The following is an 18,110-nucleotide window of genomic DNA, read 5'->3' as shown; positions in this document are numbered from 1 at the left end:
ATTCTTAACTGTGACTCTTCATTGTCACAGTATAGAATGTATCTGTCCAATTGTTAATGGAACACTTCTTTAAAATTTTAGATAGAGAACTATGATGAATTTGGAAAATGTACAAAACAAAAATATACAGACAAATACCGGATTGGGCATCCCCACATGAAGCATTTATGAAAAGAGAAAAACTAAAAGGAAAAGGCTGGTTAAAATACAAAGAGATTTTAAAAGTAAAAAAATGGTAAATGTATAATGCAAACTCGAGAAGATCTCGAAGAAAATTTTATTAAAATGTTACATAGATGGTACCTAACTCCATACAGACTGTCAAAAATTTACAAAAATAATAATGGGTTATGTTGGAAATGAAATGAACAAATAGATTCATTTTACCATATGTGGTGGACTTGCCCAAGGGTTAAAAAATACTGGAAAGAGGTACATAAAACAATACAAGAAATAGGTCAAATAGAATTTAGTTTAGAACCTGAATTATGTTTATTAAACATGGCTGATAAGGAAAATGTAAGGAAGAAATTGAAACCAATATTGTATTTAGTAACAACCGCCAGAATGGTATTAGCAAAACATTGGAGAGAAAAAGAAATGCTGAATATTGGTGAATGGCTGATAAAATCATTGGATATAATCAAGATGGATAAAATAACATTGGGAATGATAGTTAAGGTAGTTAAAGAAGAAGAACAAATATGAGATCCTTTAATCAAGCATTGCAAAAAAAAAAGATGGTTAATTTAACTTAATTTATAAGAATATTTCAAAAGGTTTTTGTAAGCAAAAAGAATATGAGAAAATACATAGTCTTATCACCAGCCAGAACAATATATTGAAATGTGAGATAAAGAAGATAAGAGAAAAAAAATAGAGGAATATATAAGGGTTAGCTGTAAATATTGTTCAGTAACAATTACATCAAACAAGTTGGATAGGGTGGGAGAGAGGGAAAGAAATACAGTGGATCCTTGTTATACTTATTATTATTATTATTATTATTATTATTATTATTATTATTATTATTAACCTTTATTTATGAAGCGCTGTAAATTTACACAGCGCTGTACATGCAATCTTTTTAGTTAGATGGTTCCCTGCCCTCGGGCTTACAATCTAAAAAGACATGACACAGAAGGAGAAGGGAGTGGTGGAGGGAAAGGGTAAGAGGTCCACCAGTTCCTCTCTACCTCCAAGGCCTGGACCAAGGCAGATGGACTGGAGGGAGGGCTTGGCTTCATAATGGATGGTTAATCATTTTCCAGGGAAAATACATACTTGAGAGTAGGATAATGCATATACAGTACATAGCAATACAGGAAATGGTTTGATAAACAGGCATCAAAAGAACATCAAGTAGTAAGTGACAATTATGCAATGCCTGGGAAGGCTTCTCTGAAAAGGATGGTTTTCAACTCCGTTTTGAAGCTGGTTAAAGAAGTGATGGCTCTTGCTTGTGGGGGAAGAAGGTTCCAGGAGTGAGGGGCAGCAAGTGAAAAGGGGCGAATCCGGGATGGGGCAGAGGAAATCCTGGGCTGAGACAGCAGACCTTGACTACCAGGACGGAGGGCCCTGGTGGGAAGGTGAGGAGAAAGAAGGTCTGATAAGTAAGGAGGGGCCAGTCCATGGAGGTCTTTAAATGTCGACAGCAGGAGCTTGTACTGAATGCGGAAAGGTAGGGGGAGCCAGTGAAGGGATGCCAACACAGGAGAGATGTGGTCAGCGCGGTGGGTGGAAGTGATAATGCGTGCAGCTGAATGCTGGACAGAAATTAAAGGACGGAGGTGAGAAAGAGGAAGCCCAGCCAGGAGGACGTTACAGTAATCAAGTCGTGAGATCACTAGGGCATGGACCAGGATCTTGGCAGTAGAGGTGGAGAGATATGGTCGGATTTTGGCAATATTATACGCTGGGGTTTGGTTCCAAGATCCCACGTGTATAACAAAATCCGTGTATGCTCAAGTCCCATTAAATGTAATGACATAGCAAAATGGTTCCCTTATAAAAAATGGAAAATCAAGGTTTTATATTTGAAATTTATACTTTTGTAAAACATTTTCAAACTGTGGATGCTTGAATCCGTGTATAAGAAGGGCCAACTGTATTGTAAAACTATTATGTTGAAAGAATGTCTTTTTTAAATTGTAAATATAACAGTAAAAATTATTAAAAAAAATAAATTTTTAGATAAGCACCTTTCTGCCCAGTTTTGAAAATGTTCATCTGTTTAAGCTTCTTTAACCAAGGATGTAGCCAAAAAGGACATACTGGAAATTGTAGTGGAACCATAACCAGCCTCCATTAATTCCATATTCTAATAATTTTTTGAGATATGAATTCATGCTATTACAAATTCTCTGTTTAGAGGGGCTGATAATAATTGTGAGTTTATGTGACAATCTCCATCATTATGATTGATATTTGTCGCTAGAGATGTCTCATCATGTCTAGTGAATTGAAGAGTTTGTTTTAAGGCCTCATAATAAAATAAGTTAGGTTGTGCTAAACCTCCATTTGAGCATATCTTAACTGGTTTTGGAAATCTGATTTGTCCATTGCTTCCAGTAAAGTTTTGTGAAGATTTTTGCTAATTTTGTATTTTCTTAGGAGGCTTAAACTGGCTTATCAAATTAATTTTTTTTTCTTTAGGTATATCACAATCTCTTCTGGCCACTTGAATGGACAATACCTAACAGAGACAACAATACCTGCTATGCAAAAGTAATCTGCAAGAAGTTTGACAATGTATGTATTCTGATTTAAACTTTTCTTATTAATTCATATTTTCAAAGCATAAAAAACCAGATGGCATACAATCGAGCCTCTGGATCCCCCATGGATACTATAATCCATGTACACTCAAGTCCAGTTTTTAATAACGGCACTGCAGCATGCAACTGCTCACTAGCACAGCCGTGTGCGCTCGCTACCATTAAGAAAAATGGGCCCTTGCCATTTGCGGATCCGCAAATACAGAGGGTGGACTGTATAACTTAACTATGTATGAATCATACTACCGTTGCTCAGTATGATTCCTGGAGCCCTGGTGGCGTAGTGGTTAAATGCTGATACTGCAGCCATTCATGCACAAACCACAATGTTGTGAGTTCAATCCCAGCCAGGGGCTCAGGGTTGACAGCCTAGCATCCTTCCAAGGTTGCTAAAATGAGTACCCAACTTATTGGGGCCAATAAATTTGTTTTAAATTTGAACTAAAAGCAATGTGTGAACTAAAAGCTAAGTAGTCATTTTAGTGACCTTGGAAGGATGCTAGGCTCCAGTTCAATGGTTTATAGTGTCAGGGATGATGGGAGTTGTGGCTCTTCACCTCTGGCCTGGAACTCACCACCTGGTTGTGCACCGCGCTGACCAGTTTTGGCCAGTGGTTATAGCTTAGCAGAGTTACAGAGAATAGGCTGAAGACCCTGACAAATTCTCCAAGCCTTCTCACTCTTGCTTCCACAGAAGTCTTCACCCTTCTTCAGGATCCAGCTGGTTCTTGTAGCTTCACCCAAGACACCAGACAACTCAGTAGTCTTATATAAAAGATCTACTTTATTCTACTATATACAGCTCCAAACTATCCAACACAACAATACTCTACTCCTCACTCTCCACTACTACTACAACCCACTCTACTATCCACTACTACAACCCACAAAATACATTGGGATCTATAGTCATTATTATAGTCAATGCATGGTACCACCCACTGTTGTCTGTTTCCACCCAGTAGGCGTGTACACCATTCTCATTGGTTCTCTTAGTTCATCCTACAATTAGTGATTTCATCATCTCAGCCTTGACCACTTAACAATATTCAGGTGTGTCCAATTATTCACTATGCATTTCTTGTCCTTGGCATTCAGGACTTGTTAATTCCATTACCATTTACACCTGTGTGGTTCTCAATTGGCTTCTGCTGAGTCACCCTGACTCACACATACATGTTTTATTTCATATATTGTATATCCCATGTTGCTTTTTCTTGACAATCCCCTCCGAAATAAAATATTGTACAGTGGTACCCCGGGATACGAAATACCCACGTTACGAAATTTCCGGGTTACGAAAAAAATCCATTGAAAATAATTGTTCCGGGTTACGAAGGTTATTTCGGGTTACGAAAAAATTTTTGGTGCTTTTCGGCACTTTTTCGCACGAAATCGCGGCTTTTCCCCATTAGCGCCTATGGCATTTCGGCTTGCGAATGCTTTTCGGGTTACGAAAGCGGCGGCGGAACGAATTAATTTCGTAACCCGAGGGAGCACTGTATGTGGCTTACAATGTCATTCCAACCATTTCTGTCAACCTTTCATGTTTTTCCACTGTTAGTGCTTTTGTAAACAAATCTGCTATGTTATTTTGTGTCTCTATGTATTTCAACTCTATTTCTCCTTTTTGAACCATGTCTCTTACATTTTGGTACCTTACACCCACATATTTGGTTCTGTTTTTCAAATTTTCTGATTCAGCCATTGCTATACAAGATTGTGAATCTTCTTGAATTTTTACTGGTACTTTGAAATTTTCATTTAAGTCATTTAACAATTGTTCTACCCATTGTACCTCGTTCACCATTTCGTTCAGTGCTGCAAATTCTGCTTCAGATGTGCTTAGCGCTACGTTTGTTTGTTTTCTACTTCTCCATACTATGGGACTCTCACTGTATTTGATTATCATTCCTGTTACTGACTTTTGTCTCCTAATTCTGATGCAAATGAACTATCAACAAAACAATCTAAATCTGCATTACTGCTTCTAATGATTAACTTCTTGTCTAAAGTTCCTTTCAAGTATCTCAACAAATGTTTCACAGCTGTCCAATCCTCAACCTTAGGATTGCAAACTCTTCTAGATAAAACATTCACAGCATAAGCAATGTCTGGTCTAGTGTGGCAAGAAATAAACTGTAGTGATGCTATTATGCTCCTGAAAAACATCTTGTCCTCAAAATCTTTTGTTGTTGGTTCAGAAATGAAACCTGTTGTCATAGGAGCTTTAACTATCTTGGCACTCTGTAGTCCACACTTTTCTATCAAGTTCTCAATCTTCCTTCTCTGGCTTAACAAACTATGTCCGTCTTGTGTCCACTCAACATTAATGCCTAAATAAGAACTCAACAAACCTGAATCTTTCAACACAAACTTTTCTGATAGTTCTCTTTTGACTGACTCTATTTCCTGTTCTGACTTTGCTGCCACGCACAAGTCATCTACATAAATCACTAGCACTATGTCTCCTTTCGTAAAAACACAAGCATCTGCCACGCTTCTCTTATAACCTAACTTAACTAACTCGTCATTGATACACAAATTCCAAGCTCTGGCACTTTGTTTTAAACCATACAATGCCTTCTTCAATCTATAAACTTTCTGACTTCCATTCTCCTCAAACCCTTGTGGCTGTTCCATGAAAATCTCTTCATCTAAATTTGCATTTAGATAAGCCGTTTCAAAATCAAAATGCTCTACAATTAAATTCCTTCTTGCTGCTACAGCTAACACCATTCTTAAACTTTCTGGCTTTGCTGTTGGAGAATAAGTCTTATCAAAATTCTCATACTGCTGTTGAGCAAATCCCTTAGCTACCAATCTTGCTTTGTATTTGATGCTTCCATGCTTTTTCTTGACATATAGGAGCTGCTTATTGAAGCCAAAATGGCAGCTCAGCGTCTGAGGCATCTCCTTGAAAAATGCACTGGTGATTCCCAACTTAGGCTCAAGTAAAAAAATTCTCTCCCATGATAGCATGTAACCATGGTCTATACACTAGTGATACACTTCCAATGCAAGTGTACATGGTTTCGTATGTATTTATTTATGTAGGTCCTGGAGACAAGCACCACTGTGTCATATTAGAAGCAGGAGTCTGGGGTAAAGCTTAGTTTGTGGAAGCCAGCATCACTCTTATGTAGCTAGGTTTAAAGAGGTGTGAACAGATTTACTCTGACCTCCTGTCTTTTCCATGCTTTCCCTTCAGTCTATATTTGTAGTGTTAGGTTATCTTATTTCCTACTTTCTTCACATACTCTGATTAATTATAGAATGTGTGAAAACCCATGCTTAGTAAAGCTAACTTTTTAATTAATAAAGCCTTGTGGTCTCTCCCTTAATTAGCTGCTCCTAACCAGCTTGTCATGAAAGCAGAACTTGGCTGGTTTTGTGTTTGTGTGGGTGTATTTTTTTTCCTCCAGAAGCCAAATGCTTTAAAATCTCATTAATTCAGTCTAGCAATTGTCACATGACACTTCACTCAAGCAGTTTACATAATGAGTTAGGACATAAAAGAACAAAATGAACACATTGTTGTTGGCTTCACCAAGTCAAGTCTTGGTATGCTCACAATTTTGACTAACTATCCTTACTTAGGTGAAACCAACTGAAATGCCCAGAATGGTAGTGTTTTCTGCAATGCACCAAAAACAGACAGAAGCTCCTGAAAAGTAAGCAGTTGCCTGCAGAGGGGAAGGGAATATACTAACTGGATTGTTTTTTATCTGTTTTGCAACCCCAACTCCTTTTAAACAAAGAACCGTGTAATAGGATTTCATGTTCTTGGGCCCAATGCTGGGGAGATTACCCAAGGTTTTGGGGCAGCAATGAAATGTGGTATCACAAAGGAGTTACTTGATGAAACAATCGGTATACATCCAACATGTGCAGAGGTAAGAGTAATTACATTCTCATCATACTTTTGTAACTTACATTACCTGTTTTGCTGCATCTAGAAATGTTTTTCTCTTCATTGTAACTATCTCCTAAAGATCTGTTTCTTTAATTAAACACCCTCCTTGTCCTGTTACAACTATGTCCTGCTGTACTTGTTTCCTTCTGCTCCCCCTCTCTTTAATGTTTATTGCTCTAGAGCAGTTGTATCACTTGAGGTAGCTGGGATACATGTTTCCTGTGCAGTAAAACATCCTTCATTGGTCAAATTTTAATATTTTGGAACTATGTGTTTAAGTGCCAAACCCACCACTTTAGATTTTTCCCTCCTCATTTTCTTGTAAAGCATAGGTTAATGCTATGTGATAGGTTAATGCATAGGTTAATTTTTGTTAAAAATCTCACTGTTGGGCTTTAGTGTCAGTCATGCAAACAGAATGGTATTGTGTGGTTTGTAGATTCTTAAAAGTATTAATCTTAAAAATATTTGTTTCATTCTTTTTCAGGTGTTCACTACCATGGAAATTACGAAGGCTTCAGGGAAAGATATTGGTCAGAGTGGCTGCTGAGGTTAAACCCTGCTGTTTTAACTGTTTCCCTTCGCTCCAGTTACCTGTATTGAAGGTTTTAAGATGCATACAAACATACATGGGTGAACAAATGGTATCAGACAGCAGTATATTGCTGTTTCTACATAGTACATTTCTTAAACCTCTATTTAAAGGTAGCGGTGTCTACAGGAAACAGTTTACAACAGCAGGGTTAACTTTCATCTTGACTTGCTTAGAATGGCACAGAAGTGCATTTTTGAAGTTTTGGCTCTGAACCCCGTTTGGAGGCGAGTCATGACGGATGATTTCTATGCAAAGTTGGGAAAACCAGTTCGTCCAGTCAAACAATTAGTTTCCTTCCAGAGGAAATTCTTGAGTCGCACAAATGAAGTTTAATGTTCTTAGTTTTAGTACTTTTGTATGAATGTGTCAGGAACAGATGAATGTATAGTTGGTAACCTATGCTAGCAACTCCTCTTAACTCCCTTGAGTCACCATTGTGTTTTATCTGTTGTTAACATGAATGGTGAGGTCTGTTTGCAGTGTTTATAAATATCTCTCTTTAAATAGTCATAAATTAGAAAATAAGCGAACAAAGCTAAAGCATTATTCTGTATATGCATCAGAGCTCACAGGGCACATAATATGGTAAATTTATTTTTAATATGCTGTCTACATAGCTCCCAGGACAATTACCATTTTTACAGATTTTGTAGCATAAATTTATTTTAGCAGAAAAAGATACAACTTCTTTTTGCTGGAGTGATTTTCTGTCATCTTCAGATTCCTCTGTCATATTTCACAAGTGAAGAAAAATATTCCACGTTCAATTGAAATCTGCTAATAATAACTTAATCTTGTTCCCATTTATACTATAACCAAATAGTTTTCATAACATGGAATGTATTTGGTTTAGATCACTTGTATGCAAGTACTTTGCTTGAACAATGGTATAGCAGCAAGCATCAATTCATTTTGCTTCATAAAAATTCCCAGTACCTTGAAACGTCTCTGGCAGGACATTTGCTTTGAAGAATTTTGTGTTGGGTTTGTTTTGTTTTGTCTAAATATGTCTTCTGAAATGCTTTTTCAAAAGCTGTATCATAATAACAGTTTTTAAAAACTATTTATGATGCATCATGGAATCTCAAGTTCAATAAATGAGTAATGTCACATGATATACAGTGTCACGTTCTTAAGAAAAATGAAGGTTTGTCAATACATTCTCTCCTTGCCTGTCGTGTTTGGGGCCGTGTCAGGCGCAGAAATGCCTACAGCCCCACCCCCAAGTAGCCGCGGCGTCAGATAATCCGGTATGTCACATTACCGAAGGACAGATAATCAAGACTCTGCTGTATCTTGATTTCAGTAAGGCCTTCAGTAAGGTTCCCCATGACATTTTTGCAAACACACTGGGAAAATGTGAGCTAGATAAGATAACTTACATGGATTTGTGATTGGTTGACCGGCCGATCTCAAAGGGTGCTCAACAATGTCTCCTTTGCATCCTGGAGAGAAGTGACCAGTGGGGTCCAACAAGGTTCTGTCCTGGGCCCAGTGCTATTCAACATCTTTATCAATGACTTGGACAGAATTGTGGGCATACTCATCAAATTTGCAGATGACACCAAACTAGGAGGAGTAGCTAATACTCCAGAGGACAGGATCAAAATTCAAAATGATCTGAATAAACTAGAAAGCTGGGCCAAAACTAACAAGATGCTGTTCATCGCCCTGATTTTCAGAAGGGCGGTATACAAATAAAATTTTATTATTATTATTATTAAAATGAACTTCAACAGGGAGAAATGTAAGGTACTGCACTTAGGGCAGAAAAATGAAATGGACAGATGTAGGATGGAGGACACCTGGCTGAATGAAACTACGTGTGAAAGGGATCTGGGAGTCCAAGTAGACCACTAATTGAACATGAGTCAACAGTGTGATGAGGCAGCTAACAAGGCCAATGCGATTTAAGGATGCATCAGTAGAAGTATAGTGTCTAGATCAAGAGAAGTAATAGTGCCACTATTCTGCTTTGGTCAGGCCCCACCTGGAATATTGTGTCCAATTCTGGGCACCACAATTCAAAGAGGATGCTGAGGAGCGACTTAGGGAGCTGGGGATGTTTAGCCTGGAGAAGAGAAGGTTAAGAGGTGATATGATAGCCCTGTTTAAATATTTGAAGGGATGTCATATTGAGGAGGGAGCAAGCATGTTTTCTGCTGATCCAGAGAACAGGACTCCGAACAATGGATGCAAGTTACAAGAAAAGAGATTCCACCTCAACATTAGGAAGAACTTCCTGACAGTAAGGGCATAGAGCATAAGGACATCTATCATTTCCATATCCAAGTTAAGTTCAACAGGGGATGAGCTGATGAGCCAGCAATAGAAAGAGTGAATTTAAATGTGATTTATAGATGCATCTCTCCTTTTGCTTTTGTAGATTTCCTCTTATGATGAATTGCCTTTGACCAGTACTAATATTTCTTTCCTTGCTAGGAAATGACATATGACACAGTCACTAATCTTAGTGATCCATCACATTCAGATTCCTATGATATGTTATACCCAGTTCTCATACACAGCTGCTCAGGCTGTGTGGACTAATTCAGATGGCATGCAAACACTCGTATGACAGATTGTTCTCCAAGTGAACTCTCCTTGTTTTGTTGCTGTTGTTTAAATAACAACATTTTCCACCTTCTCCCCCTTTGTTTCATTAGTTGTTGCTTAAGTATTTGAAGGGGTGTCACACTGAGGATGGAGCAAGCTTGTTTTCTGCTGCTCCAGGGAACAGGACCCAGAACAATGGATGCAAGCTCCAGGAAAAGAGGTTCTACCTCAACATTAGGAGGAACTTCCTGACAGTAAAGGCTGTTCGACAGTGAAACAAACTCCCTCGGAAAGTGGTGAAGTCTCCTTCCTTAGAGGTCTTTAAACAGACCAGATGGCCACCTGTCGGGGATGCTTTGAATGTGATTTCCTGCATGGCAGGGGTTGGACTGGATGGCCCATGTGGTCTCTTCCAACTCTATGAAATGCTAATAGCTGCTATTCCAGCTGAATGAGAAAAGTGTCTTCAGGACAAACCTATGCAGTTCAACTGGTTTCTTTACAATGAACATAATGGGGATGTAATTACATTAAATGTTAATGGGTTCACAAGTCATAGAATCAGATGTTTCTTACTTAAGTTCTGTAACTTAAGAAAAGAACTGTTATATGGAACATAATAGGGTGGGCCCTTGGTTTGGATCCAGGATACCAAAATCCATGGGTGCTAAAGTCTCATTAAATACAATGGATCATAAAATGGTGTCTCTTACATAAAATGGCAAAGTCAAGGTTTGCTTTTTGGAATTTACGTATTTTCTGAATATTTTCAAGCTGTGAACATTTCAATCCATAGGTTAAAAGTTAGTGGAGGTTGACTATACATAGATGAAGACATTAAAAATTGGAGTTTCTTCAAGAGTAAGAAGCAGTTTGGGATGTGGAAAGTAATATAAAATGTAACTTGGGGGGGGGGGGCTTCCAATGCTGCTACTGCAGATTTCTGTGCAGTTACTTGAAACTTCACATTCATTGCATCTTTAAAGTGCAGAGATGCTCCAAGCCTTTAATGCTGGGGTGGAAATCATGTGGCTCTCCAGTGGTAGTTGGACTGCACCTCCCAACATCTTTGGCAATACTGCCTCAGGCTGATGACAGTTGCAATTCGAGAACATCTGGAGAAGCACACAATTCCAATTTAATGCTTTAATGACTCCAGTACTGTAACAAAAAGCAGTGCTACATACTATTGAAGTCAAGCATGTGGTATTGTACGTAAGCATCATGCACTTTGAAGCCTGTCAAAGGGCCCTTTGTTAATTTGTGCCAGCACTTTGGTTTCAGCCTGCATTATAATTAAATTAATTAAAGTTATTCTGGAATAAATTTCCACTCCGGTCTGTATTGCAAAAGTCTCGTCACTGAGAACTGTTAATGAAAGTAGACAAGCTCTTCAAATAATTATCCAGTGCCTCAGAAAAAGATTTTGATGAAACCATCATGTTGGGCAGTGTACTGTACAGTGGTTTTAAGGTTGGTCTAAGACTCCAGGAGACAAGGGCTGAAATCCCCACTTGGCCATGGAAACCCATTGGGCGACCTGGACAGGTCACACTCTCTAAGCCAGTGGTCTCCAAACTGTGCTCTTTAAGGGATTTTGGACTTCAGCTCCCAGAATCCCAGACTATTGGCCAACATGGCTGAGGCTTCTGGGAGCTGAAGTCCAAAATCTTTTAAAGGGCTAAGCCTTAGGAGGAAAACAATGGCAAACCTCTTGTCTTGCCAAGAAAAACCCTTTACCATAAATCAGAATGGACTTGAAGGCACATCACCGCCAGGGCTGTTTTGGAAGGAACTGATGAAATAGTAAACACTTATAGAGCAGGCCTAATGAAAAGCATGAGCAGGTTTCTTTTTGACTGAATGCACACAGAGGCATTGGTGAGAGCCTAACGTCGGACTAGGACTCTGGAGACCAGGGCTCGAATCCTGGCTTGGCCATGTAAACCCACTGGGTGAAGTCACATACTCTCAGCCCAACAGCAATGGCCTATGAAGAAACCTTGGCAGTTGTATGTGTGTGTGTGGGGGGGGAGATGTTTACAGAGTGGTTTGAGTGTTGGACTACAGGAGATTGACCCAAGTCAAGTCACACTCTCTCAGCCTTCTCTGTGGAAAGCAATGACAAACCACTTCTGAACAAATCTTGTCACGAAAACTCCATGATAGGTTTGCCTTAGGGACGTCATGAAAGGCCAACAATAACAACAACAACGTCTGAGGCGTTGGGGAATGAGGCTTTATTTTGAGAGGCTCCATCCCTCAGACACACACAGAGAGGAAAAGGATGGAAGCAGCAGCAGGCGTCTAAGAACTAAGAAGCCTCCCCAGTTCCAGGGCAAGGCGCGCATGCGCAGACTAGAGGCGCTTGGAACCCCGTCTCCGCGCGAGGTCCGTTGCTCAAAATGGCGGACTGAGGCGCGAGGGTTAGCGCCTTCTTCCTTCCTGAGAGGGAGCCTCCCTCCAGCCCAGCAAGGAGGCGAGTCTCCTCTTGGCCTCGTTGTCAGTAGCACTCACAGCTGCAAAAAGCAGCCATCGTTCCTTTGGAAGAGGCTCAAAAGCGACCTCTTGGGCTGCATCATGCATCCACATTGGATAGATAACGCTGTTTGGTACCGCTTTAACTTGTTGTTTGGCTCAAGGCTATGGAATTCTGGGAGATGGAGTTTGTTGTGGGCCCAGAGCGGAGCGGGCCCCACAACAAACTCCATCTCCCAGAATTCCATAGCAAAGAGTCAGACAGTGTAACAAATCAGGGAGTAAGCATCAGTTTCAAAACCTGTTTTATACATATACAGTCTAATGCATTTTACAGCTCTATTTTTAAGTTCATTATGTAAATTAATGTTTTTAATTTTTTCCCCATTTCAGATCCATGCTTCTTAGTTACTAATACAAAGGATCATTCTGCACCAAAGAGAATTTTACTTAACGACAGATTCATCGTGTGCTTATTAGAATGGAAGTAGGCCAGACAATTGTTAGTGCTTTTAAAAAGCCTAAGAGAAGAAGTGTCAAGGCTAAGAAGAAAAGGTGAATTAAGGTTCCGTAATGATTAAATGAAAACATGTTTGCATTGTTTTCTCTTGTTATGAGTCTATCTGAATTTAACCCTGAATATATTTCAAATGCATCCTTGCCTTTTCTAGCTTGAAAACCTTCTGCTAATCATAGATATGCAAAAGTTGTTTGTATTTGTACAGTAACATATTCCAGCAAACATTCATTTTTGAGCCCCACAACAGCCCCGAATACCACTGTTTGAGAGGTGGCCTTGTATGCCCTCACATGGTGAATCACAAGTGCTGAAATTATCACATTCCTTAATAATACAGTACCCTGAAAAAGAAAATGAGTTATAAAGCTGAATCTCAGTAACCTCTGGCCAGGTTCCAACAATGTATTTCCACTGTCAGAAGTGATTCTGTCAGCAGAATTGGGAGAAGAGCAACTCCCTCCTCCCACTGCCCTTTCCCACACTCAAGACTTTCTTTCTTCCTGAAAACCCCCCCCCCAACACACACATGAAGATCTACATTAAAAAGTTCCCAAGTTCCCCATAGCACACCTTCTGAGTGAATATGTGTAGGACTATGCTGCTGATCTTTCGTCTTGGAAATTCCTTTTATGATAATACTACTTTTTAGATGCCACAGAAGCAATAAAACTAGTCTCTTCTAAGATGTGTTTATAATACAGTACTTCAAGGGGGGGAACGAGAGCTTTCCATATAATAATGTCTTACTCTTTGCATGGAATAGTTGTACTGTATTTGCTTTCCCAAATATATTTCTTGCTTTAACACAGCTTTCGTATAGTAACAATAGCAATAGCAAAAATATCACTTACAGATGTACTAACTAAGCGGTATACAAAGTATAAGCTAATTGCCCACAACAAGCTAGGTACACATTTTAGCCACGACAGAAGGATGCCAGGCTGAATTGACCCAGAGCCCTGGCTGGTATTCAACTCACAACCTTGTGGTTTCTGAGTGAGTGGCTGCAGTATAGGCATTTAACTACGTACTGTGCCACCAGTAGTCTTCCATTTGCGTTCGCCATTATCTAATCTTTATAATAGTGACTCCTCTATTAGGAGTTTCTGTTTATGAGATATCTTGTTGCAGCACACGAAAGGATTATCTTCAAACCTGTCTTAATCCCACATGGTTAATGTGCATGTTGTTTTTGCATTTATACTTTTTGTGATTGTTTCTCATCTTGTCCTTTTTGATTACTAACTTGCCAATATAGTAAAGTCAGCACTTCCTTGGAGATGTCATCTGGTGTTTATTCTTCTTCTGACTAGTCATCAGTTTTATTACATACAATGATGAGAAAGATGACATGGTTTTTGTGACGCTATAGTCTGGCCCATAATAACTCATCATTATCTACAATTAAGAGTGTGTTCCTCTAGCTATGAAATGATTTTTCTTCCAATTAATTGAACTAAATGTAAAATTATAGAGATGGTTTTGCTGTTTCTACCCACTAAACATATGTCCTTTAAAAAATTGCCCTCTAAAAGTCTGCAGATGGGTGGGCATGCTTATTGCCTGAGGAGTGCTAACTGACTAAATGATTGAAATGGAAAACCAGGGGAAAGGGGTATGAAATGGAGTGTTCAAAATCCTGAACAGAGCCGCTCTACAGTGAAACACTTGCTGCTGGCATCAGTAATTCCCCTGATTGTGTTTGAGACACTGATCCTGTTGGAAGTGCAACACTGCTTTGCAGCTGAAAGAGCTAATGCCTCATAGTGGGCAGTAGCAATAGGTTTAGACAGTTTGAGTGACCTACAATGAGTTCCCCCTCGATCTACCTATCCTGAGCCCCTCTGAAATGAAAACTGATACTCTTAGAAATTATTCACAAGATGAAAATAATCCAGGATGACTTCGAGATGAATCTTTATTGTTCACATGCAACCCAAATGTAGCCAATTAAGGGGGGGGGCAGCCAAAAAACATCCTGGGTCTGGCTGATGGATGCCAGTAGGTGTGGGGAAAAGAGAATGGTGCCCACACATATGAGCAACCAAACTCTCAGAGATGCAGAGCGATGCTGTTCCCGGAAAGATGCTGTTCCATGGTGTGAATAACAAACCTGGAATGCACGAGTAAGGTTATTTGCATCGTTTGGGTAAAAAAAAAAAGATGTGTGAGGCCTCAGGGATGTTTCCATCTCTTCTCCTCCCAGAACTCACTCAGCTCTTCCCTAGAGTTGTAGCTAGATTAGAAGAGCTCCCTGTTTTCTTAGCAAAGAGTTCTTAAAATAAATATTTTACTTTGTTCCCTTGGCCACTGATGCTTTCCTCCTTAGGATCTCTAACCACTGTGTGCACTAAAGCTAATAGAACCTAGCACAGGCCCCGGTACATAAAGACTCAGTATTCTCAAAAATTTCTGTTATTGTTTAGTCTGTGTATTATTGTAACATATATTGTATCATCATTTTGAATAATTCAAATGTGTATGTTATTATTTTAAAGATTAATTTTCGAAGATGAAGTAAATGTTGCTAAATCTGAAGAGGATCTAATACTAAAAGACACAACACGAGTGTAAGTACACACATGTATTAATTATAAAAGTATGTCTGGAATAGGAGCTTTATTTAGAAGATAGCAGCAACTTTTTATTAGATTGTAAGCCGATGGCAGAATTTTAATTGTATTTTGATTGGTGTAAATCTACAGCGCTCTATAAATAAATAAATAAATAAATAATAATAATAATAATAATGCTTCTTTCTTATAGAATTTTGTATGCAAGGCATGTTAGAAAGCTTTGCATATAGGCTAAACTACTTCATTGATAAGCTCTGTTTGGCCATATTAAAGAAATGTGGAGACAAAAGACATAACACACCTTTAATTGGTTACAGCTCAAGAACTTAATCCATACACTGGTGACCCTCCTGTCAACTGATGGAGAATGGTTTTCTCAACTTGCCTGCTGGGGTAACCAAATATGACAAACATGGGAGTCCACATGGGCAGAGGCCACTGTATGGTTCCCCTTCCACCTGAGTGTAAAGCAAACCCTGCACACCCAAGCTGGATGTGAACTAGGCTGTCTCTACCCCAAAGTCCCTTATAGAGACCTCTGAACTACCTATCATAGACTTGCTGACCCCATCTTCTCAAAGTGGATCTGACCCCCATTTCCAGTATGCTTATATGTAGTACAGGTGCACCTGAATGAAGCACAAAGACCCCTTTCCCTACCAGCCAGCTTGTTGATTTACATTGGCTGGTTTTCTTGCTATTTTGCCTGAAGCCTATGAATTATGTAGGCTTCTAGAAAATAAAAAGCTAGTGCACTCAGAAAAAATAATTTCTGGTCAGTACTTCACTCCCCAGTAGAGCAGCAGGAGCCCAGTAAGTCACAAGGCTTTTACTTGTGGTATATTTTTTTCTGTCAAAAAACAACTTCTGTGCTATTATTAGTACAGGCGCTGTTATAACAGGTTAATTACACGTTTGATCATTTGGAATAAAGTCCAGTTTATTTTGTTCTTATGTACAGGTTGAGTCCCCCTTATGCAAAATGATTGGGACCAGAAATATTTTGGACTTTGGAATTTTAAAATATTTGCACACACACACACACACATATATATATATATATATATAGAGAGAGAGAGAGAGAGAGAGAGAGAGAGAGAGAGATATGACTTGGAGATTGGACCCAAGTCTAAATGCAAAAATAATTTATTCATTTGTGTACATCTTGTACATATAACCTGAAAGTAATTTTATATACAATCTTTACAAATAACTTTGTGCATGAAACAAAGTTTGTGTATGTTGAACCATCAGAAAGCAAAGATGTCACTATCTGGGCCAATGATGAAAAAGTTTTATATTTTGGAGTGTTTGGGAATTCCAAATAAGGAAGACTCAACCTATATTTCCACATGATTTCCAGTTATTAATTAGGTAGGGACAAAATAAAATACATTTCAGTCATATAGGAGTCATTAATTACTATTCCAAATATGCTTCATAAAAAATTTATTTTTACTGCCCTTACCCTCACCAATGCTCTTTGTGTCCACAGAATTGTTTGTTTGTGTCTCTAAAGTATGAAATCATTCTCCCTGTTGCAGAATTACAAAGAAGAGCACCAATTTTCTTACATTTGGGTTTGTCTTCATTAAAAGCGTCATTCAGCATGGTTTAGATATAGTGGGAGGTAAGAGAAAATAAATTCTAACCTGTTAAAAACAAACCATATGATGGAATGTTATTGTTGGAATCCATACTTTGTCTCTCATAAATAGAGTGTAGCCACTTTTAATTTGCTAAATATGTTCCAGGGAGGTCTAAGTAATAATATATAATATAATAATACAATGAGAGATGACATTGGGGATGCAGTAACTGGCAAAAAAAACGGGGAGATGTCTTGCTCCTTTTTTCCAACAGCAGGTGGGTCCTGAGCAGTACTCCCCTCAGAGGGTCTGGATCCAATCCTATAAATTTTATTTCTAACCCCCCACCCTCTCACACACACTTTTATTTCAGAATGCTTTTCAGTCACAGAAGGCCAGATTTCTTTTCCTTTTTCCCCATCTAGAGTCATAGCCTAATACATTCCTCTTCACAAATTATTTCAGCAACCTATAACAGCCGGAGTAAAAGACTGGTCCTTGCAGATGGTAAAGGATTTTTCAGCTTGGATTTACTTCCTTCTAGTCGAAATGGTGAGGTGTATCTGTGATCTGATTAAAATTTTATTTCATGTACTGCATTTGTTTAGATGTCACTGGAAAGAAACACATAAACAAAATAGTATATAGTGTATCTACTCTTTATGTTGTTATTTTACTTTAATTTTTTTTTTAAATTTAATTTATGTATTTCTGTATCACCTTTCAGCCCAGAAGGGCTCCCAGGGTGATAAACAAATAAAAACCAATTAAAACAACACAAAGATAACACATTAAAACACATCAAAATCCTTTTTAAAAAATCCTAAAAGAAGTCTAAAACAATCCTAGAACAGTTTAAAACAGCAATTTAAACACTGAATGCCATGTAGACCAGCACTGTTTTCACTTCTCACTGGAAGCTTAAAAGAGAGGGGGGAAGCCTAATTTCACAGCCAAGGTGTGGCTACTGAGAATGTCATGTGTACCCACAAACTTAAGTTCATGAGGTGTTGGATCACACAACAAGGCCTTCTCTGAAGACCTCAAATTTCTGGCAGACTCATGTGGGAGGAGGCAGTCTTTCAGATAGCTTGGTCCAAGTC

General features: G+C 38.8%; 2 protein-coding genes across 3 annotated transcripts in view; both read left to right on the top strand.

Annotated features, from left to right (window-relative positions):
- The window catches only part of TXNRD3 (thioredoxin reductase 3), a 35,238-nt gene extending 26,835 nt beyond the window's left edge, over positions 1 to 8,403 (top strand). Inside the window, exons 14-16 of the mRNA XM_042452105.1 lie at positions 2,656 to 2,751; positions 6,539 to 6,673; positions 7,181 to 8,403. Of these exons, the coding sequence (XP_042308039.1) occupies positions 2,656 to 2,751; positions 6,539 to 6,673; positions 7,181 to 7,243 (294 nt within the window). The 3' untranslated portion in view covers positions 7,244 to 8,403. The remainder of the gene's footprint in view (positions 1 to 2,655; positions 2,752 to 6,538; positions 6,674 to 7,180) is intronic.
- Positions 8,404 to 12,219: 3,816 nt separating this feature from the next.
- LOC121923774 overlaps positions 12,220 to 18,110 on the top strand; it is a 32,035-nt gene continuing 26,144 nt past the window's right edge. For both annotated transcript variants that reach the window (XM_042454526.1, XM_042454525.1), the window contains exons 1-5: positions 12,220 to 12,323; positions 12,716 to 12,877; positions 15,341 to 15,412; positions 16,963 to 17,048; positions 17,473 to 17,559. In XM_042454526.1, coding sequence (XP_042310460.1) covers positions 12,804 to 12,877; positions 15,341 to 15,412; positions 16,963 to 17,048; positions 17,473 to 17,559 — 319 coding nt within the window. In that variant the 5' untranslated portion in view covers positions 12,220 to 12,323; positions 12,716 to 12,803. The remainder of the gene's footprint in view (positions 12,324 to 12,715; positions 12,878 to 15,340; positions 15,413 to 16,962; positions 17,049 to 17,472; positions 17,560 to 18,110) is intronic.

This window comes from Sceloporus undulatus, chromosome 2 (assembly GCF_019175285.1).
Source record: "Sceloporus undulatus isolate JIND9_A2432 ecotype Alabama chromosome 2, SceUnd_v1.1, whole genome shotgun sequence".
Classification (NCBI taxonomy): domain Eukaryota; kingdom Metazoa; phylum Chordata; class Lepidosauria; order Squamata; family Phrynosomatidae; genus Sceloporus; species Sceloporus undulatus.
The sequence above is the reverse complement of the archived record's forward strand: the minus strand, read 5'-3'. Positions and strand labels throughout refer to the sequence as shown.